This window comes from Salvelinus namaycush, chromosome 39 (assembly GCF_016432855.1).
Source record: "Salvelinus namaycush isolate Seneca chromosome 39, SaNama_1.0, whole genome shotgun sequence".
NCBI classification, from domain to species: domain Eukaryota; kingdom Metazoa; phylum Chordata; class Actinopteri; order Salmoniformes; family Salmonidae; genus Salvelinus; species Salvelinus namaycush.
The window spans coordinates 1,119,409-1,141,960 of record NC_052345.1 but is presented as its reverse complement, the minus strand read 5'-3'; the positions used below and the strand labels follow the sequence as shown (position 1 = coordinate 1,141,960).

The 22,552-nt window shown below is 45.0% G+C and overlaps 3 protein-coding genes across 4 annotated transcripts; all 3 read left to right on the top strand.

Annotated features, from left to right (window-relative positions):
- Positions 1-339: 339 nt before the first annotated feature.
- LOC120032445 (lipopolysaccharide-induced tumor necrosis factor-alpha factor homolog) lies at positions 340-6,111 on the top strand. The gene is made up of 4 exons (XM_038978550.1): positions 340-484; positions 1,310-1,384; positions 5,415-5,565; positions 6,006-6,111. The coding sequence occupies exons 1-4, from the start codon at positions 340-342 to the stop codon at positions 6,109-6,111; spliced, it is 477 nt and encodes a 158-aa protein (XP_038834478.1).
- A 6,361-nt stretch (positions 6,112-12,472) lies between these two features.
- On the top strand, positions 12,473-14,576 carry LOC120032371 (G-protein coupled receptor family C group 5 member B-like). The gene is made up of 3 exons (XM_038978421.1): positions 12,473-13,586; positions 13,774-13,886; positions 14,532-14,576. The coding sequence occupies exons 1-3, from the start codon at positions 12,473-12,475 to the stop codon at positions 14,574-14,576; spliced, it is 1,272 nt and encodes a 423-aa protein (XP_038834349.1).
- Positions 14,577-18,038: 3,462 nt separating this feature from the next.
- On the top strand, positions 18,039-22,346 carry LOC120032543 (lysine-rich nucleolar protein 1-like). 2 transcript variants are annotated; one of them, XM_038978686.1, is made up of 7 exons: positions 18,039-18,200; positions 18,524-18,589; positions 18,854-18,922; positions 19,192-20,295; positions 20,765-20,833; positions 21,607-21,684; positions 21,813-22,346. In XM_038978686.1, exons 4-7 carry the CDS (start codon positions 19,192-19,194, stop codon positions 22,125-22,127), a joined length of 1,566 nt encoding a protein of 521 aa, XP_038834614.1. In that variant the 5' UTR covers positions 18,039-18,200; positions 18,524-18,589; positions 18,854-18,922; the 3' UTR covers positions 22,128-22,346. The 2 variants fall into 2 exon arrangements, with proteins under 2 accessions (XP_038834614.1, XP_038834613.1); XM_038978685.1 differs by having other exon boundaries at positions 18,524-18,604.
- Positions 22,347-22,552: the final 206 nt, after the last annotated feature.

Sequence of the window (22,552 nt, the reverse complement as noted above, 5' to 3'; positions counted from 1 at the left end):
AAATATGGGTTGTATTTACAATGGTGTTTGTTCTTCACTGGTTGCCCCCCCTCTCTCTCCCTCTTCCCCTCTCTTTCTCACTCCCTCACCTCTCTCCCCTCATCTCTCTCTCTCTCTCTTCCACCTGTCTTACCTTTTCCCCCTACCTCTCTCTCCCCCTCCTCTCTCCACACTGCCCCCCCCCATATATCTCTCCCCCTCCTCTCTCTCTCTCTCTCTCTCTCTCTCTCTCTCTCTCTCTCTCTCTCTCTCTCTCTCAAACACTTCCGCATGAAATTATTATGTTGTCTTAACCCTGGATGTCTTCAACCTAGGGCGACGCTCCGCTACCCCGACAGTATGGAGAATGGTCAGCAGTATAGAAGTCAGTATGGATCCCCCCAGCACATCCCAGCTCCCTCCTACCCCGTCCCCCCCGCGGCCTACGGCTTACAGGGAGGCGACAAGGGTGCAGCCTACCCCCCTCAGCCTGGCTTCCAGGGAGGTGACAGGGGTGCAGCCTACCCACCCCAGCCTGGCTTCCAGGGAGGTGAGAGACCAGATCTACATTGATACTCTTAGGGACAGTTTAAGCCCTAGACTAAAGAGCTATTTCAATAGAGATTCTCCGTTGAGCATGCTTTTCAGACCAGGACTAGGTTTATTCTGCGTCCAGGAAACCAGCCCTTGCTCTTGATGTAAATTAAAATGTTACTGGACAGCAACTCCCTTCAATAGTGTTTTCATTAAGCGTTTTGGAAGTGTGTCACGATAGCCATAGATATCATGAGACTCATTGTTAAGGGCTGGCCAACCACTCTGTATCCCTGGGTTTGTGTCCCATAATGCTGGCCAACTACTCTGTATCCCTGGGTTTGTGTTCCCATAATGCTGGCCCTCAAATCTGTATCCCTGGGTTTGTGTCATCATAATGCTGGCCAACCACTCTGTATCCCTGGGTTTGTGTCCCCATTACACTGGCCAACCACTCTGTATCCCTGGGTTTGTGTTCCCATAACGCTGGTCAACCATTCTGTATCCCTGGGTTTGTGTTCCTATAATGCTGGCCAACCACTCTGTATCCCTGGGTTTGTGTTCCCATAACGCTGGTCAACCACTCTGTATCCCTGGGTTGTGGTACATTACGCTGGCCAACCACTCTGTATCCCTGGGTTGTGGTACATTACGCTGGCCAACCACTCAGTATCCCTGTGTTTGTGTTCCCATAATGCTGTCCAACCACTCTGTATCCCTGTGTGGTGGTACATTATGCAAGATGGTTTCTGTTTAATTAATTTATTGATGTATTTATCTATCCCTTATTTATCAGGTCCCCAAGCCGGCATGTACCCACCACCTCCCCAATACAGCACGGGCATGGCACAACCTACAAACACCCCTGGGGGTGAGTCACACACACACACACACACACACACACACACACACACACACACACACACACACACACACACACACACACACACACAGTGGCGTGATTATTTATTCAAAATAGCTGTTATGAAAAGCCAAATCAAAATTAAAATTTTAATTAAATATTAAAATTAAATTCTCACAATAACAAAAGTAATTTGTCTGATGATTCGGGCTTACAGCTCCTTCCGACCAGCAGACTGTAGACACAACGTTGTGAAGACAGAGTCACGGTTTCGAGTTTGTGAGTGAAGTAAACCAAGCCAGGTTAACTGTGCCAGATGCACACAAGTGTTGAGTAGTGCAGACATTTTTGCTAATTTATTGAAAATGAAATACAGAAATGTCACATTTACGTAAGTATTCACACCCCTGAGTCAATACATGTTAGAATCACCTTTGGCAGCAATTACAACTGTGAGTCTTTCTGGGTAAGTCTCTAAGAGCATTGCTGACCTGGATTATACAATATTTGCCCATTATTCTTAAAAATAAAACTTTTTTTTTTTAAATACAGAAATAACAAATTTACATAAGTATTCACACCGCTTTGCTATGATACTCCAAATTGAGCTCAGGTATATCCAATTTCATTTGATCATCCTTGGGATGTCAATACGATTTGATTGGAGTCCACCAGTGCCCAATTCAATTGTTTGGACATGATTTAGAAAGAAACACACCTGTTGACAGAAACTATACCATGAAGTCCAAGAAACAGTCTGTAGATCTCCGAGATATAATTGTGATGAGGCATATATCTGGGAAAGGGTATAAAACTATTTCTAGAATGGTGAAAGTTTCCAAGAGCACAGTGGTCTCCATAATTGAGAAATAGAAAAATATGGAAATACCCAGACTCTGCCTAGAGCTGACTATCCGACCAAACTGAGCAGGCAAGAAGGACCTTGGTCATGGAGGTGACCAAGAACCCAATGACCACTCTGACAGAACTATAGAGTTCTTTGGCTGAGATGGGAGAACCTGCCAGAAGGACAACAGTCTCTACAGCACTTCACCAATTTGGGCTTTATGGGAGAGTGGCCAGACGGAAGACACTCCTGAGAAAAGGCACATGATAGCACGCCTGGAGTTTGCAAAAAGACACGCGAAAGACTGAGATCATAAGGTACCAGATTCTGTGGTCTAATGAGACAAAAATGGAACTCTTTGGCCTGAATGCAAAGTGCTATGTCTGTAGAAAAACCAAGCACAGCTCATCACCCATCTAACACCATCCCTACCGTGAAGCATGGTGGTGGCAGCATAATGCTATGGGGATGCTTTTCAGTGGCAGGGACTGGGAGACTGGTAAGGATAGAGGAAACAATTAACGAACTTGGAAAATGAAAAGAGACTGAAGTGCAAATTCATGTGGACCAATCCGTTTGACCATGCTTCTGCAAAAGCCAAGTGCCGTTCGCACTACAACAGACGGTCGAGGCAGAGCTCGACAGGCTCCAGACCACTGGAATACTCTAACCAATCTCTTACTTTGAATGGGCTGCCCCCATTGTCCCAGTAATGAAGCCTGATGGAAATATCAGGATTTGTGGAGATCACAAGCTAACCGCCAATGTAGCTTCCAGGCTGGAGGACCTGAGCCAATGTAGCTTCTCTCTCTCGGAGGACCTGAGCCCTAGGACCATACGTCAGGACTACCGGGCATGATGACTCCTTGCTGTCCCCAGTCCACCTGGCCTTGCTGCTATTCCAGTTTCAACTGTTCTGCCTGCGGTTATGGAACCCCTACCTGTCCCAGACCTGCTGTTTTCAACTCTTAATGATCGGCTATGAAAAGCCAACTGACATTTATTCCTGATTATTATTTGACCATGCTTGTCACTTATGAACATTTTGAACATCTTGGCCATGTTCTGTTATAATCTCCACCCGGCACAGCCAGAAGAGGACTGGCCACCCCTCATAGCCTGGTTCCTCTCTAGGTTTCTTTCTAGGTTTTGGCCTTTCTAGGGAGTTTTTCCTAGCCACCGTGCTTCTACACCTGCATTGCTTGCTGTTTGGGGTTTTAGGCTGGGTTTCTGTACAGCACTTCGAGATATTAGCTGATGTACGAAGGGCTATATAAAATAAACTTGATTTGATTTGATACTATAGTATTACTCCATCCTAAGGGGTTCTATATGGTCCTCTCCAGTCCTGTCCAGTTATATCAAGTATTACTATAGTATTACTCCATCCTAAGGGGTTCTATATGGTCCAGTCCTGTCCAGTTCTATGCAGTATTACTATAGTATTACTCCATCCTAAGGGGTTCTATATGGTCCAGTCCAGTTCTATCCAGTATTACTATAGTATTACTCCATCCTAAGGGGTTATATATGGTCCAGTCCTGTCCTGTCCAGTTATATCAAGTATTACTATAGTATTACTCCACCCTAAGGGGTTCTATATGGTCCTCTCCAGTCCTGTCCAGTTATATCAAGTATTACTATAGTATTACTCCACCCTAAGGGGTTCTATATGGTCCTCTCCAGTCCTGTCCAGTTATATCAAGTATTACTATAGTATTACTCCATCCTAAGGGGTTCTATATGGTCCAGTCCAGTTCTATCCAGTATTACTATAGTATTACTCCATCCTAAGGGGTTCTATATGGTCCTGTCCAGTTCTATCAAGTATTACTATAGTATTACTCCATCCTAAGGGGTTCTATATGGTCCTCTCCAGTCCTGTCCAGTTCTATCAAGTATTACTATAGTATTACTCCATCCTAAGGGGTTCTATATGGTCCAGTCCTGTCCTGTCCAGTTATATCAAGTATTACTATAGTATTACTCCACCCTAAGGGGTTCTATATGGTCCTCTCCAGTCCTGTCCAGTTATATCAAGTATTACTATAGTATTACTCCACCCTAAGGGGTTCTATATGGTCCTCTCCAGTCCTGTCCAGTTATATCAAGTATTACTATAGTATTACTCCATCCTAAGGGGTTCTATATGGTCCAGTCCAGTTCTATCCAGTATTACTATAGTATTACTCCATCCTAAGGGGTTCTATATGGTCCTGTCCAGTTCTATCAAGTATTACTATAGTATTACTCCATCCTAAGGGGTTCTATATGGTCCTCTCCAGTCCTGTCCAGTTCTATCAAGTATTACTATAGTATTACTCCATCCTAAGGGGTTCTATATGGTCCAGTCCTGTCCAGTTCTATCAAGTATTACTATAGTATTACTCCATCCTAAGGGGTTCTATATGGTCCTTTCCAGTCTTGTCCAGTTATATCAAGTATATCAAGTATATGGTCCTGTACAGTCCAGTCCTATCCAGTTCTGTCAAGTATTACTATAGTATTACTCCATCCTAAGGGGTTCTATATGGTCCTGTACAGTCCAGTCCTATCCAGTTCTGTCAAGTATTACTATAGTATTACTCCATCCTAAGGGGTTCTATATGGTCCTTTCCAGTCTTGTCCAGTTATATCAAGTATATCAAGTATATGGTCCTGTACAGTCCAGTTCTATCCAGTATTACTATAGTATTACTCCATCCTAAGGGGTTCTATATGGTCCAGTCCTGTCCAGTTCTATCCAGTATTACTATAGTATTACTGCATCCTAAGGGGTTTTACATGGTTCTGTCCAGTCCTGTTCAGTCCTGTCCTGTCCTGTCCAGTCCAGTCCTATCAAGTATTACTATACTATTACTCCATCCTAAGGGGTTCTATATGGTCCTGTCCAGTTATATCTGATTCTATCTGGTTCTGGCCAGTATTCCCTCCCTCCTTCCCTCTGCAGTAACCCAAGTGGTGGTTCTGTCCTATTCTATCCCGTTCTGACCAGTTCTAACCAGTATTCTCCTCCCTCTGCAATAACCCAGGTGGTGGTTCTGTCCTGTTCTATCCGGTTCTGACCAGTTATATCTGATTCTAACCAGTATTCTCCTCCCTCTGCAATAACCCAGGTGGTGGTTCTGTCCTGTTCTATCCAGTTCTGACCAGTTATATCTGGTTCTAACCAGTATTCTCCTCCCTCTGCAGTAACCCAGGTGGTGGTGATGCAGCAGCCGCTGCTAAGAGACGTACCCGGCCAGATGACGTGTCCCCACTGTCAGGTCCAGGTTCTGACAGAGACCACACACATCGCCGGGAGTCTCGCCTGGCTCATCTGTGGAGTCCTCTTCTGCTTCCTGTGAGTTGACACACACACGGGCCGACACACACACACATGTACATACAGGAATACACACACACGTACATACAGGAATACACACACACGGGCCGACACACACACGGGCCGACACACACACACACATGTACATACAGGAATACACACACACGTACATACAGGAATACACACACATAGTATTTGTAGCTTTTTTTCTCTCACACACACTAAATATCCTCTCTCTCACTTTCTCTCTTTGTCCCCCACCCCCCCTCTCTATCTCTCTCTCTCTTTGTCCCCCACCCCCTCTCTCTCGCTCTCTCTCTTTGTCCCCCACCCCCTCTCTATCTATCTATCTCTCTCTTTGTCCCCCACCCCACTCTCTCTCGCTCTCTCTCTTTGTCCCCCACCCCCCCTCTCTATCTATCTCTCTCTTTGTCCGTCCCCCCTCTCTCTCTCTCTAGGTGCATGATATTCTCTTGGATTCCGTTCTGTGTTGACTCCTGTAAGGACGTAGAACACCGCTGCCCCAACTGCAAGACAGTGATCTACATCCACAAACGCATGTGAACAGACCAAGATGAGACACCTGCCACAAAGTGATCCGCAGACACTTCTGCCACAAAGTGATTCTTACCTATATTAATCTATTCCAGTAGTGTTGATCCTCTTAGGGAAACTGCAAAACCAGTTTAACGCACCAGGATTGGAAAGACAATGGGCTGACATCACTACTGCAGTACCAGCTTTTCATCTACTGGGAATGTGTGACAGGGTATTATTATAGTCATCATTTACTATATCGTAAACATTCATGAAAACTAAATGTGCTTCTTGGTCTTCATTTCAGGTTAAGGTTAGGTATTATGGTCAGCAGTGTGGTTATATTTGATGACTTTGTGGCTGTGCCAGCTAGTGACCCCTCTACAGAGCTGCCTCCAGGGTAAGAATCATGACAAGAAATGCCAACCTGCCCCTAATTAGGGGGAACAGGTTAAAGAGTAGACAGCCATACAAATGTACGTGCAAAGACCACGTTTAATAGGTTTTATACTAATTGTAATGAAGTTTTTTAATTAAAACAGAACATATTGTACTTTCCAATGAATAACGGTCAAGTTTATTGATTGGTTGTTTGCTTTAAATGATTGATGAATAACAAGGATTTGAATCATCTCAATAATGACTTTGACTTTTGAGATGATAATGGTTATTGTATTGTTTTCCCCAGAAACACACACTCACACATTCCACATGGTGGTGCTATTCCACATGAACCACACCACCTCCAAACCACCTGTAGTGGTGTTAATGATGTAGCTGGATTGGACTGGGCTGATCTGGGCCTGTGTTCACTAAGAGTCTCAGAGTAGACGAGCTGGACTGGACTGATCTGGGCCTGTGTTCACTAAGAGTCTCAGAGTAGACGAGCTGGACTGGACTGATCTGGGCCTGTGTTCACTAAGAGTCTCAGAGTAGACGAGCTGGACTGGACTGATCTGGGCCTGTGTTCACTAAGAGTCTCAGAGTCCATGTAATGTTATTCATGATGATCTTAAAGTCCAAACTGATCCTAGATCATCAGTGCTTTATGAATACTGGCCCTTATCTATATGGTGCTGAGAGGTTATCTGGCTGGAGAGATAGAGAGAGAGACAGAGAAAGAGAGAGAAGGGAGGAGCAGAGAGAGAGAGAGAGAGAGAGAGAGAGAAGGAAGGCACAGCGAGAGAGCGGAGAGAGAGAGGGATGGCGAGAAAGAAAGAGATAAATATATATATAGAGAGAGAAAGAGAGGGAGAGAGTAATGTATATGGACAAATGAATCACTTCCTGTACTAACTGTTTACAAGTTACTTTAACATCTCAAAACAGCTAATCACTAGTAAGTAAGTGGTTGAGGAGAGGTCAGACAGGAGAGGATGACCTTAGAATGACCCACAATGACCTTTGACCTAGAGTAATGTCCAAGCTATTTAGCCCCTCTACACACGCACACCTACTATACTGTGTGTGTGTGTGTGTGTGTGTACTGGTGTGTGCATATGGGGGGCTCGATCAAAACGTCAACCTCCCAGCTATACAAAAAATAGACAGGAGAAAGAGTGGATGAATGGAATGAAATGGAGGGAGAGAAGAAGGGATGGAGTGAGGGGGAAGGGAGGATTATGGGATGTCCCATACTTCACAACTGCAGGGTAATGACGAGGTAATCACCAAGCCAGCACTCTACTCCTCTATAGTCATTATCCTCTCTCTCTCGCTCTCTCTCTCTCTCCCCCCCATCTCGCTCTCTCTCTTTCCCAATCTCCCTCTCACTCTCTCTCCCGCTCCCTCCCTCTCTCTGTCTCTCTCCCCCCTCTCTCTCCCTCTCTCACACTCTCTCTCCCTCTCTCCCCCTCTCTCCCCTTTGCTCAGAGGTCGACATCGTTCACACCTGTTGCATGGTGCTTATATCCCGATTTGCAATTTGTTGAACTGTTTAAGTGTTGTTAACTGACACACATAGTCATTGAAATTGACTGATTGATTTTCGGCTCACTACACCTTCACACATTGCTACACATTGGAGTTGAGTTACACCAACACAAAGTGCTTTGAGTTTGAGAAAGACCCAACACTGTATAAAGCCATAGCAGTCCATTCACCCAGAGCTCTCCTGCTCAGCCCTACTCAGGGACGGATTGGCCACTGGGCAATTCTGGCAAATGCCAGATGGGCAGGTCCATCTGTAGCCGAGTGGGCCGGTCTGGATAGTTTTTTCTTCTTCTGCAGAATGACCATTATATGGCTTATAATGGAGGCTTCAAGGGAAATAAAGGCCCGGTCTCGGGGCCCAGAGGAACATAATGGGCCGGTGTGGGGGCCCAGAGGAACAAAATGGGCCGGTTTGGGGGCCCAGAGGAACAAAATGGGCCGAAATACCTGGGACAATTTGTGGTCCGTCACTGGCCCCATTCATTCAGGTCATCATGTTGTTACTAGGCTAGTTGAGACATTATTAGACACACTAATCTGCACTACTGACGCGGGCGTGTGTGTGTGTATGTGTGTGTGTGTGTGTGTGTGTGTGTGAGCTACTGGAGATGATGACAGGAACCTTCTATGTTTAGCCTCTATTACAGGCATCTATGAAGAAATCCATTGTCTCATTAACATCACTGCTCCTAACGACTCTCTCAGTACAGTACAGGGGCTGTACTAATAAACAGTCTCAGGGTAGGAGTCCTGATCTAGGACCAGGTAATGACTCTCCCAGTACAGTACAGGGGCTGTACTAATAAACAGTCTCAGGGTAGGAGTGCTGATCTAGGACCAGGTAACAACTCTCTCAGTACAGTACAGGGGCTGTACTAATAAACAGTCTCAGGGTAGGAGTCCTGATCTAGGACCAGGTAACGACTCTCTCAGTACAGTACAGGGGCTGTACTAATAAACAGTCTCAGGGTAGGAGTCCTGATCTAGGACCAGGTAACGACTCTCTCAGTACAGTACAGGGGCTGTACTAATAAACAGTCTCAGGGTAGGAGTCCTGATCTAGGACCAGGTAACAACTCTCTCAGTACAGTACAGGGGCTGTACTAATAAACAGTCTCAGGGTAGGAGTGCTGATCTAGGACCAGGTAACGACTCTCAGTACAGTACAGGGGCTGTACTAATAAACAGTCTCAGGGTAGGAGTGCTGATCTCAGACCAGGTAACTACTCTCTCAGTACAGTACAGGGGCTGTACTAATAAACAGTCTCAGGGTAGGAGTGCTGATCTCAGACCAGGTAACTACTCTCTCAGTACAGTACAGGGGCTGTACTAATAAACAGTCTCAGTGTAGGAGTGCTGATCTAGGACCAGGTAACGACTCTCTCAGTACAGTACAGGGTCTGTACTAATAAACAGTCTCAGTGTAGGAGTGCTGATCTAGGACCAGGTAACGACTCTCTCAGTACAGTACAGGGGATGTACTAATAAACAGTCTCAGTGTAGGAGTGCTGATCTAGGACCAGGTAACGACTCTCTCAGTACAGTACAGGGGCTGTACTAATAAACAGTCTCAGGGTAGGAGTCCTGATCTAGGACCAGGTAACAACTCTCTCAGTACAGTACAGGGGCTGTACTAATAAACAGTCTCAGGGTAGGAGTGCTGATCTAGGACCAGGTAACGACTCTCTCAGTACAGTACAGGGGCTGTACTAATAAACAGTCTCAGGGTAGGAGTGCTGATCTAGGAACAGGTTCCCCATGTCCATGTAATCTTATTCACACACGCACGCGCGCACGCACGCACACACACACACACACACACACATACACACACCACACACACGGTCACAGAGTGGGGATTACCCCCATGTCAGTATAAGGAGAAAGCAGCATGCGGCTGAGTCATGGATTTTCTCTGTTACGTGACACCCTGTCTCAGTCCCCAAATGGCACCCTATTCCCTATGTAGTGCATTAGGGCCCATAGGACTTAGGTTTAAAGTAGTGCACTAGGGCCCATTGGACTCTGGTTTAAAGTAGTGCACTACACAGGGAATAGGGTGACATTTTGGACCAAGACACTCACTAAACTAAAGAGACAGCGGTTACGTGGACCTGACACTCACCGGTGTTCAGGACTCTCCTCCTCTCCTCTCCTCCTCCTCTTCTCTCCTCCTCTCTTCCTCTCCTCCTCTCCTCCTCTCCTCCTCTCCTCCTCTCCTCTCCTCCTCCTCTCCTCTCCTCCTCTCTTCCTCTCCTCCTCCTCTCCTCCTCCTCCTCTCCTCCTCTCCTCCTCCTCTCCTCTCAGCATACCTGCTCTAGCTGCCTTCTGGTTTCCCCCTTCGATTTGATTCTTCTGAAGATGTTTCACCTTGTATTGAAAATAGGTCTCTGTTATAGGGTTCTGCTAAGAGACTTTACCGTGCACCCTATTCCCTATATATAGTGCACTACTTTTGCTGTGCTTGGCCAGCCTGTGTTTTAACCTGTCCTTGAAACCTTCCGCCAGGAGGAGACAGCCGGGCGGAAGAGGACAAGAAAGTGGGGATGGATGATTCCACTATTAATATGTGATTGTAACGGTTGATTGAATGTATTTGGGGGCGGCAGGTGGCCTCGCGGTTAAGAGCATTGGACCAGTAACCAAAAGGTTGGTAGTTAGAATCCCTGAGAAGACTAGGTGACAAATCTGCCGATGTGCCCTTGAGCAAGTCACTTAACCCTAATTGCTCCTGTATGTCGTTCTGGATAAGAGCATCTGCTAAATGACTAACATGTCAAATGTAAACCATTAAAAGTTGAAAGCTGCTGCAGTTGGAAGGAACCAACATTAAAGGCCGGTCTGATTATATACTTTATTATTGCATTGTGAAAGTGATAAGAGAAATTGAGGAATCTTTGGATACTGAACTGTTGACCTCTGCATGGAGGAAGACCAGTGTAAATGCACTTCTGACAGTGGGTGAGCAGAGGAGAGCAGTGCTTGGAAGTAGCATTGCGGCATCCCTGTGAGCCTCAAGCTGACAGCTGCAACCAAGTTGCTGTTTACATCCCCCGCAGATTTAAAGAGAGAGAGAGAGAGAGAGAGAGAGAGAGAGAGAGAGAGAGAGAGAGAGAGAGAGAGAGAGAGAGAGAGAGAGAGAGAGCGAGAAAGAGAGAGAGAGAACTTTTAGTCGGGTTTGTTATATTTAGCTATGTGGGGGAGTGAAGTCAAGCGTGCACCTGACACTTTTTTGGAGTGCTCATAGCGCGCTGTAGCGTTGCCAAAACAACGATGTGATATAACGTGATACAATAGGAAAATAACGGAAACGCACCAGAGAGATGCTACAGACAGGAGTGATTTTAACGGACCTAATAACCGTCACAGCTCGCGCCACCGGGGAACGGATGGAATACAAACGGAATAGTCAACGAGTGACTCACCTTTTATACAGTCCGTTATTTATGGTGAGCGTGCGATCTGCTGTGCGCACAGCTCGCCAACACGTCAGATAACGGTCACCTTGTAGTCGCCTGTAAATGAAGAAGATCTTAAATGAGTCTGCTGAACAAACGTCGTTGAACTAACATGGACCCAAGATGAATTATGAGTTTTGGATATCGACTATGTGGGACTAGAGATGTGACCTCTTTATTTTTTCGAAGTCATGAAAGTTATTAAGTAACCTAACGGGACATTCAACTAATCTCTCAAGGTGAGTTCAGTTCACAATAATTGAACAAATGAATATTTCAAGGATTAATATGCAGAGTAAGTTTATGGATTATTGTTGTTTTTGGTGTCAGATGTAAAGACTGACAGCTTAATTACAACTTTTTGATAGCCCCTATCGTAGCCCCGCCCCGGGCCATGACACTTTAAAAAAAGTGTTTTCTTCCAATGTTGAACTGTGTGTGTCTGTGTGTTGGTGTGTTTGCTTGTACTTGTCACTCAGCCTGTGTTGTGAAAACCCAGCGCTATGTAGGCCAACCCACTTGGCTGCTCGTTACTATGGGAACCGTGGCCCTGGCTGGCACAGGCTGAGTGGGCTGCTGAGGGCCATGCTGTGTGTGTGTGTGTGTGTGTGTGCATTTCAGTGTGTGTGTGTGTGTGTGTGTGTGTGTGTGTGTGTGTGTGTGTGTGTGTGTGTGTGAGCTTCCAAGCAGTTAGAGATAGAGAAAGGACATGACATAATAATGATACATTTGTGAAATGAAAGACGTACCAGGAACAGTTAGTTCCCTCTAGCAGAAACTCCTTCCCACAGTCTCTTGTGGTCTGAATGATACACTGACTAAACAAGTGACTAAACAAGTGATAGCAAGAGACAGGCCATTTTGGTGCTGTGTTGTTGACATGATTCAGTAACAACGTTTTGCTTCTCTCTCTCTCCCTCCCTCTTCTTCCTCTTCTTCATTTCTCTCTCTCTCCCTCCCTCTTCTTCCTCTTCTTCATTTCTCTCTCTCTATCTCAGATGGCCCTCAGTCCCGTCCTTCTCTTTCTCCTCTCTCTGATTGGCTGCGGCCACTCCCAGGATGACATCATCGACCCCGGCGTGGCCCCTCCCCCTCCTCTGGGTTGCGGTGTAAACGTGGACCCCCTCTACCGGACGTTGTGTGACCTGGAGTCTGTGTGGGGGGTGGTGTTGGAGGCCGTGGCCTGTGGTGGAGCCATCACCTCCCTGGTCCTCTCCGTGGTTCTCCTAGCCAAGCGCCACTCCATCCTTGACCCAGATCGGCGCTCCGGCCTGGGTCCTCTTCTCCTCCTGCTGGCCTCCCTCTTGGTTCTCTTCTCCCTGTCCCTGGTCTTCCTGGTGGGGCGTAACGAGGCCCTGTGTGTGGTCCGCCGGGTCCTCTGGGGCCCCCTGTTCGCCCTGTGCTTCTCCTGCCTCCTGGCCCAGGCGGTGCGGTTGAAGAGGCTGGTGTCTGGAAAGTCTAGCCCCAAAGGGAGCTCCCTGGCTGGGCTTGGCATGGCCCTGGCCCTGGTCCAGGGGATCATCTCTGGAGAGTGGCTGCTGCTGACAGTGGTGAGGGAGGGCCACGGGGCCTGCGACTACCCACCGTTAGACTTTGCCCTGGTTTGCAGCTACGCCCTGGGGCTGCTCCTGATGGCGCTTGGCCTCTCCCTGGCTGTGGTGCTGTGTGGAGGGGAAGGGGGAGAGGACGAGGTAGAGGAGGGGAGTAACGGAGGGTGCGAGCGGCGTTGGAAGTGCAATGCCGTATGGCTCTTCCTGTCCTGCCTGGCATCCTTGTTGCTATGGGTTTCCTGGCTTGTGCTCTATCTCTATGGCGACATGGTGTTGAGGGGGGCGCGGACGGGTGGTGGGGAAGGGCGGCGACTGGACTGGGATGAGCCGGCGTTGGCAGTTGCCTTGGTGGCGCAAGGTTGGATCCTCCTGTTATTTCATGCTATCCCAGAAGCCCACCTGTGTCTGAGAGACCCGCCGGTCCCCAGCCAGCAGGACTACTTTGACACCAGCCAGCCCCAGCAGCCCTGCTTCCAACAGGAGGTGCCATTACCTACACACACCCTCACACACAGGCCCTACGCAGATAACCAGACCTACTCTATCGAGGAACACAGCGCAGGTACACTGTGTGTGTGTGTGTGTGTTGGTTGTGTGAAAGGCTATGTGTGGGTTTATGCAAATGTTTGTGTATATGCAAAAGATTTAAGTCGAAATAGAAGGATTGTCTACAGAAAAAAAATGAACTAACGATTAACTAGTAGCATCCACTTGATTTGTGTTTGCTCTCTCCCTGGGTCGAGTCTCAGCACTGAGAGGTGGGTCGTACCATAACGGACATGGGGGGATGCGTCCTGGGATCCCCTTCAGAGGCCACATGTACCAGCCCACTGAGATGGCCCTGGTGATGAACGGAGGAACGGTTAGTGTGTCTTATCTCACACACACAAACGCACAACACCCATGTTCATATTATATTTAAGCAATAAGACCCGAGGGGGTGTGGTATATGGCCAATATACCACGGCTAAGGGCTGTTCTTAAGAACGGCGCAACGCGGAGTGCCTGGATACAGACCTTAGCCGTGGAATATTGGCCATATACCACAAACCCCCAAGGTGCCTTATTGCTATTATAAACTGGTTACCAACGTAATTAGAGCAGTAAAAATACATGTTTTGTCATACCCGTGGTATACGGTCTAATATACCCTGGCTGTCAGCCAATCAGCATTCAGGGCTCAAACCACCCAGTTTATAATATTATATAATATTATTACATATTAACTCAACTACCTCTTACCCCAGTACACTGACTCGGTACCGGTACTCATTGTATATAGCCTGTATAGAACATCGTTACTGTTATTTTATTGTCTTAATATTTAATTTTTTATCTATTTGCAAATGTTCTTACTTTTTAACTGCATTGTTGGGAAAGGGTTCATAAGTAAGCATTGCATGGTAAAGTCTACACTTGTTGTATTCGGGCGCATGTGACAAATAACATTTGATTTGATTTGCACACACACACACACACACCCTAACCACTTGTCTGTCTGTAACAGATGCCTACCGCTCCGGTGAACTACACAGGGAGACAGCTGTGGTGAGAGGGGAACCTTGGAACCGGTCTCCATGGCAACATGGCATATTATGGTGCCGGAATGCTCCGGAATGTTTCCAATGTCACTCATAACCCCATCAATGCCTCTACCTCACCTCACCATTGACTGTACAAAGCACTGCAACAAGGAATTTACCCCTAGCCACAGATCTAGGATCAGTTCACACTAACTTTTTATACACTTTGGTCATTGAGAGGAAAAGGGAAAAACTGACTTGAGATCAGTGCTCACAAGAAATGTCATTCCAGGATTGACAACACGGGATTCAGAGATGGGTAACAAAGACATTGCCTGCCCCTTCTTAACCCATGCAGACTGGAATATATCCCCGATGATGATGATGAACGTCAAGCTCGCTCAGTGAACAGTTATCGGCTGCGTTCCAAATGGCACCGGCTCTGGTCAAAAGTAGTGCACTACATAGGAATAGAGTTCCATTTGAGATACAGTTTCTGTTTAAAAAATATATTTTTAGCTTTTCTGTTTTGTTGTTTTAAAAAGGGGAAAAAAAGCCTATATGACACACCAGGTACAGGTGAACAGTGGTCACGTCCCAAATAGAACTCTATTGCCTATAAAGTGCACTACTGTTGGCCAGAGCCGTACGGTTCTGGTTCTGGTTGAAGCACTGCATTATAAGGAAAAGGGTTCCATTCTGGAGGCATTCAGTATTTATGTAAATTCCATCCATCCACCGTGCTCACTAACCTCGCCTGCCCACTCATGTTCTCTACAGACTGTGTGACGTGTCTCAAATGGCATTCTATTTCCTATTTAGTGCACTAATTTTGACCAGGATCCAAAGGGTTCTAAAGTAGTGCGCTATGTAGGGAATGGGGTGCCATTTGGGATGTGGAACACGAGAGTTGCTCCTACTGATGACGATTATTATGACTCTATTAGATGTGTTGGGACACGTAAACAAGTGTTTTATCTAAGACTCTCGGCTTTGTGTTCGGTCCACCGGAGGTGTTGTGATCAAGCACTTTATTAAGTTAATCTCTGCTGTCACTATTTGGGATATAACGTTCGTGTGGCATATTTCTACGGTGAATGTTATGATGGTGAAATTGAATTTATTATTGGTGTCACAAACGAGTAATGTATTTTTTTGGTGTGGTTCTATGATATCAGTAGTTTTGTTATGGGGTTGTTGTAACACATTTTGAGAGATTTTAACAGGGAGTGCAATATCAGTATGATTATATGTCAGAATATACAGTATATGAATTAATGGTAGGATCTGCACCTCATACTATTGTTATATATTTCAGAGACTTCTTCTTTGCGTGTCTTGTCTCCCAACACCTGAACAGTGAAGCACCCCCTTGTCCTTGATTGGACTAATCTGCTGCCTCTTAATCCCTATGGTGCTCTAACCTTGGAATAACCCATTTAGGGAAACTGATAGGGGGGATTGGTATTAGTGGCTTTACTCTGACCCGTCGTGTACTCCTGTATAAGGCTATTATATTATCATCCTATGTCCTAATACAGAGGAGGGCTTGGTTGCATGTCTCTTAAACACAATTCTCACACAAACTCAATTCAATAAAATATAGATTATAGATTAAACTGTTTGGATCGACACATTATTGAGGTGTCTGTTGAAGGCTTTGTAGCATGCAAATTTACAGGCAGAAACATTTCTATGTGAAACTGTTTGGAAGGTTTATTTTGCTTCTATCTAAAATGACAGATTGTTTGCGTTTTAACATGATATACCTGCAGCAGCCATGCTGTCTTGGTAATAATACTATGTAGCATGGAAAGCTTAACACAGAAAAGGTTCAAACCTTGTAGGCTTGGGGCTTCTATCTATCTCTGGTAAAAGCCACTGGCATGGTAAGTGACTGTCATGAGCTGACAGTTCTAATAAGCTACAGGCTTTGCTAGTGAGCATCCTGAATGGCATCCTGGTCAAAAGTAGTTCACTATATAGGGACTAGGATGCCATAATGGACACACACAAAGTAACAGCTAGGCTACAGCACCCTAACGCCCTCTGCTGTTGGTTACAGAGTCTATTTGGGTTCCATAAAGCTAGAGGTTTTTAATGTCACATGCACAAGGACAGTACAATACATTTATTGCCCAGCTCTAAGCCCAACAATGCAGTAATCAATAACAATGTAATACTGAGAATAACAAGGTAGAACAAAAACACACAGTAAATAAAAAATAAGAAGAACATGATAAAGTAAGTAAGCATACTATATACAGGTTCAGTTCCAGTACCATATTTACAATGTGCAGGGATACTGGATCTATAGAGGTAGATATGTATAGGGGTAAGCATACTATATACAGGGTCAGTTCCAGTACCATATTTACAATGTGCAGGGATACTGGATCTATAGAGGTAGATATGTATAGGGGTAAGCATACTATATACAGGGTCAGTTCCAGTACCATAATTACAATGTGCAGGGATACTGGATCTATAGAGGTAGATATGTATAGGGGTAAGGTGACAGGGATACTGGATCTATAGAGGTAGATATGTATAGGGGTAAGGTTACTATATACAGGGTCAGTTCCAGTACCATATTTACAATGTGCAGGGATACTGGATCTATAGAGGTAGATATGTATAGGGGTAAGCATACTATATACAGGGTCAGTTCCAGTACCATATTTACAATGTGCAGGGATACTGGATCTATAGAGGTAGATATGTATAGGGGTAAGCATACTATATACAGGGTCAGTTCCATATTATAATGTACAGGGATACTGGATCTATAGAGGTAGATATGTATAGGGGTAAACGTATGATATACAGGGTCAGTTCCAGTACCATATTTACAATGTGCAGGGATACTGGATCTAGAGGTAGATATGTATAGGGGTAAACATACTATATACAGGGTCAGTACCATATTATAATGTACAGGGATACTGGATCTAGAGGTAGATATGCATACGGGTAAACATACTATATACAGGGTCAGTACCATATTATAATGTACAGGGATACTGGATATATATAGGTAGATATGTATAGGGGTAAGCATACTATATACAGGGTCAGTTCCAATACCATATTTACAATGTGCAGGGATACTGGATCTATAGAGGTAGATATATATATAGGGGTAATGTGACTAGGCATCAGGATATATGATAAACAGAACAGCAGCAGTGTATATGATGATTTTATATAAGTCGTGTGTGTGTGTGTGTAGAGTCAGTATAAATGTATGTGTGTGTGAGCAAATTATGGAGTGAGTGTTTGCCCACACTGCATGGCTGCATCCCACAAGGGAACTCTGGTCAAAAGTAGTGGAGCAATAAGCACATGGGCTTTCCAGAGCACTGCTCTGATTGGATATGTTGTTCTGCACGTTTTTGAGAGAGAGAACCATTTGACTCTCTCTCTCTCACACACACACACAGCATATGAGAGAGAGAGAGAAAGATACAGAAACATACGAGGTGTAAAGAAGGGAGAGAATCAGGAGATAGGAGAGGGACAGAAGGAGCGTGCCGTTGAGTTTTGTTGCTATAGACACACGAGGACGATTACTAGAAGAGAATCTCACAGTACTTCCGGGTCAAGGAGCAGTACAGCACTGGTGTACACACGGTTCTACGTGAGTCTTCAAAGTAAGTAAACTTTAATGCCGTTATTTATACATTTTGAATGATCAAGCGTTCAAGTAGTCTTTCAAGTATCGAATTGCTGTGTTCACCCGTTGCAAAGTGTTTTATCACCGGTGACGGTTATTTGGCCAGCTAACATGGCAAGCTAGCTAACCCTTAACACCCCATGCACACATTCAATCGATGCTGCTTGCTAGCATAACTTGACTTACACTGAACTAGTTGTTTTGTAAACTACATTATAACCTAGGCAAATAGACTGGTAAATGTTATTGTTTTGTATAACTTACCTGCGTTAACTGAACTGGCTGTGTTTGATTCTGCAGACGGCTTTTCATGACGAAGTGGTTTTCGTGTCCGAGAAGACAGGAAGATACAACACCGTGGCAAAGGTCTTTATTGATCAGGTAGCTAACGTTAGATGAGATCACCGTAAAATAAATCACGTTATCAATTTATCAAATCACATCAACAACAATCGTTATCAATTGATCACCAGTCAGTGTATGTGAATCACTGGTTTTAAGACACCTTCCTCCACATGTGCTGGGATTGGCTGACAATTTGGATAGACAACCTATGAAACATAGTACTTGAGCCAACATCTACTGTAAAAGTGTACTGTTAGTTTTTAATCCAGGCTTTATCCCCTGTAGGCTCAACGTCTGGCCCTACAGAGGGAGATAGACAAGGAGTCCCTGTCCACGGTTTCGGTCAGATCACTGGTTTGTATCTGGTTCTGTGTTGCTCTCCAAAATGACACTGACTGCATCCCAAATGCCACCATATCCCCTATTTAGTGCACCACCTTTGAACCAGGACACATTGGGTCAGAATAAGTGCAATATATAGAAAATAGGGATCCATTTAGGACACACACCGTCAATACCAATATTGTGTCCATTTTAAACCTAAAATGCATTCTCTACTATGTCGTTTGAAGTGGCTGCTTCTTTCAAACAGATACATATTGTGGGATGTTTATTTTTCTCAGATGGTCCAAGCCGACACAGGCAACAGGATGGTTACCATGAAGAAGACGAACAAGAAGAGTGGGAAGGACACCCACGCTGAGGAAGAGATCTCAGAAAACACTTCCATAAACCAAGGGAATAACGAAGGAGTGAAGAAGAAAAAGAAGACGAAAGTAGAGACTCTGGTAGAAGAAGAGCAGGTGTCATCCAATGGGGAATGGGGGAATACGGAAGAAGAGCAGGAGAAACAGAAAGGGAAGAAGAAGAAGAAGTTGTCGTCTGGGACTGACATCAACGGTGAGGAAGCCATGACTGATGGAAATGACAGAAGGTGCGGCCAGAAGAAGAAAAAACAGAAAGGTGTTAACACCGTTAAAACGGAGGTAGAGACAGAACAGAGTGAATTAAAGGACGAGAAAGGAGTAGTGGAAAATGGGCCGAAGCAGAAAAAAAAGAAGCTCTCTCAGGCAGAAGAGACAGAGATCAGCGTTGTCAAGGCACAGGAAGGAGAGGTGATAGAAATAAAGGAAGGCAAGAAAAAGAAGGGAAAAACAGAGGAAGAAAAGAAAGTGAAAAAGATCCCTAAAGCTGCTGAACCAACTGAGGAGAGTCAGGAGGAGGAAGAGGGGGAGACGAAGAAGAAAAAGAAGGGTAAGAAGAGAGCAATCGCAGAGAAAGAGAGCGGAGAGGCAGAGAAAGAAGTGATAGTAAAGAAGAAGAAGGGAGCTGAGGCTACAGTAGCAGTACAGGAGGAGGAACAGAATAACACCAAAAAGAAAAAGAAGAAACCCAAGTCCTCCAGCAGCGCTGCAGACACCACCATGGAGATGGAAGGAAAGGAGGAGGGCAAGATGAAGAAGAGAAAGGCCTCTGCACTAACAGAGAAGGAGGATGTGATGGTGGTGGACAAACGGAAGCCCAAACAGACAAAAAGGGTGGATACGAAAGGAGTAGTGGAACAGGCGGAGGACGGAGAGAGCGAGGGAAGGAAAAAGGTGAAGAAGAGCTCCTCTGGGGTAGAGACAGAAATGGAGGGCAGCACCCCTCACAAGAAAGGGAAGAAGATTCCGACGAAGGGGAAAAAGAAGATAAAGGTGGAGAGCTGCGCCCCTGAAGACCAGGAGGTGAGTTAAAGGGGTTAAGGGTCAGAGGTGAAGAGGTTATCAAATCATGGGACTCCTTCAGCAGGGTACAACGTTGTGGAACGTTCAGATAGACATATATGATGTAGAACAAACATGTCTCTCTGACATGTAGAATGAGGAATCATGTCGGCTCTATTCCTGACATTTCTATCTGAAACGGTCCACAATGTTTGTCTATGGAAGGTGGCCCTGATTCTAGAGCCATTTGAAAGGGGGGTCCTTGTTGAAAGTACTGTAAAAAGCATGTGCTGACACGCACCCAAAATGCTGGAGGTGCCGACTAACAGAATAGTTAACGGTTAAATGAATATATGCTCCCAACAATCGAATGGGTAAAACAGTGTTGACTTTCTTACTTAATTGTTTCTACTTAGAGGTATTAAAACGCTGACAGTATCAGTATGAAGGTCTGTAGTTGTCTGATATGTTGTTTTGCTCCAACCCCCAGAGGGACCAGATGGACGTGGTTTTCCTGTCGGAGACCAGGGGAAACGCCTTCGAGATCCATATTGATCAGGTAGATCGCTAACGACCCATTAGATCTGTTTGGATCCTGTGAATCCCACTTGCCAGTCCACCAATCCAAGTCTCCATTCCATCCCTCTGTCACTGTGAGAAAGATAAATGTAATTTCTTCCTGGTCTGAATTAAACATTGTATATTGATTATGTAACTATTTATGAATAAATGATGAATGCATTATATTATACAAATGCTTATTAGTGAATGCTGTTGTCATTGATTTACACAGTGCTGCAGTCAAACATGCTGGACACACACCAACCAATATACATGCTCTATACTGATTACGTAATACCCTGGTCTGTGTCAGGGATACTCCCAAGTGATTGCAAAGTGATTCTGCTGTTTTGCCAATAATCAGATCTTTTGCCAATAACTGGTCAAAAAATCAAATGGGCAGCCATTGAAGCACACGTGGATTTGAGTATTTTTATATTTTAGACTAGGAGTACAGTAAATAGAATCACCAACCACATGTTATAGACTATATGTTGTGTACCATATAACAGAGTATATGTTGTGTACTATATAACATGGCCTATACAGTATATGTTGTGTACTATAGAGTATATGTTGTGTACTATATAACATGGACTATACAGTATGTTGTGTACTATATAACATGGACTATACAGTATATGTTGTGTACTCTATAACATGGACTATACAGTATATGTTGTGTACTCTATAACATGGACTATACAGTATATGTTTTGTACTATATAACATGGCCTTAATATAAAACGATGGTCCTATTATATTCCATAGGGGAGACGCCTGGCCCTGCAGAATGAGATCGACCAGAAGTCCAATCCAGTCCAACTCATAGCAGCACCGGTACCATCGGTCAGTACTCTTACGATGTCAGGACACCAAGGTGTATCCCAAATATGGGGTCACATACCAACTCTTCTCTGTTACAAATCATTATGTCGAATATAAATATTACAAACATTGTTCTTCTTCCCTTCCAGGGTTTGGGCCAGTGGGGCACTGCCCAGTTTGACAGTTCTGACCAACATAGTAAGTTCCTGCGGTTGATGGGCGGCTTCAAGAAGGGCGGGCAGCCAATGGCAGCGAGCGGTGCGACGGGAGGGCGGGCCAACATGGCGCTGACTAAAGACGGACAGCAGAGCTTGCAGCAAGGCCTACTGGGGGAATTTGAGCGCGCTCAGTCGCGCCGCATGGACTTCACGGGAAGGGGGGCGGGACTTGGGTTCTCGGCGCCGTCTAATAACAAGTTCTCGATTGACATCAACAAAACCCGATCGGTGCGCTTCGATGACTGAGTCGGGACCCTTGAGTGTGTCTAGCATCCCAAACGGATGTGGATGAGTGTGTGTGTGTGTGTACCTTTTCTCTTGCAGAGTCTTGGGAGTGTCTGTCTGTCTGTGGATGGGGTGTTTATGAATGTATATACGGTACCAGTCAAAGGTTTGGACACACCTACTCATTACAGGGTTTTTCTTTATTTTTTACCTTTTTCTACATTGTAGAATAATAGTGAAGACATCAAAACTATCAAATAACACATATGGAATCATGTAGTAACCAAAAAAGTGTTTAACAAATCAAAATATATCTGAGATTCTTCAAAGTAGCCACCCTTTGCCTTGATGACAGCTTTGCACACTCTTGGAAAATATATTTTGATTTGTTGAACACTTTTTTTTGGTTACTACATTATTCCATGTGTTATTTCATAGTTTGTCTT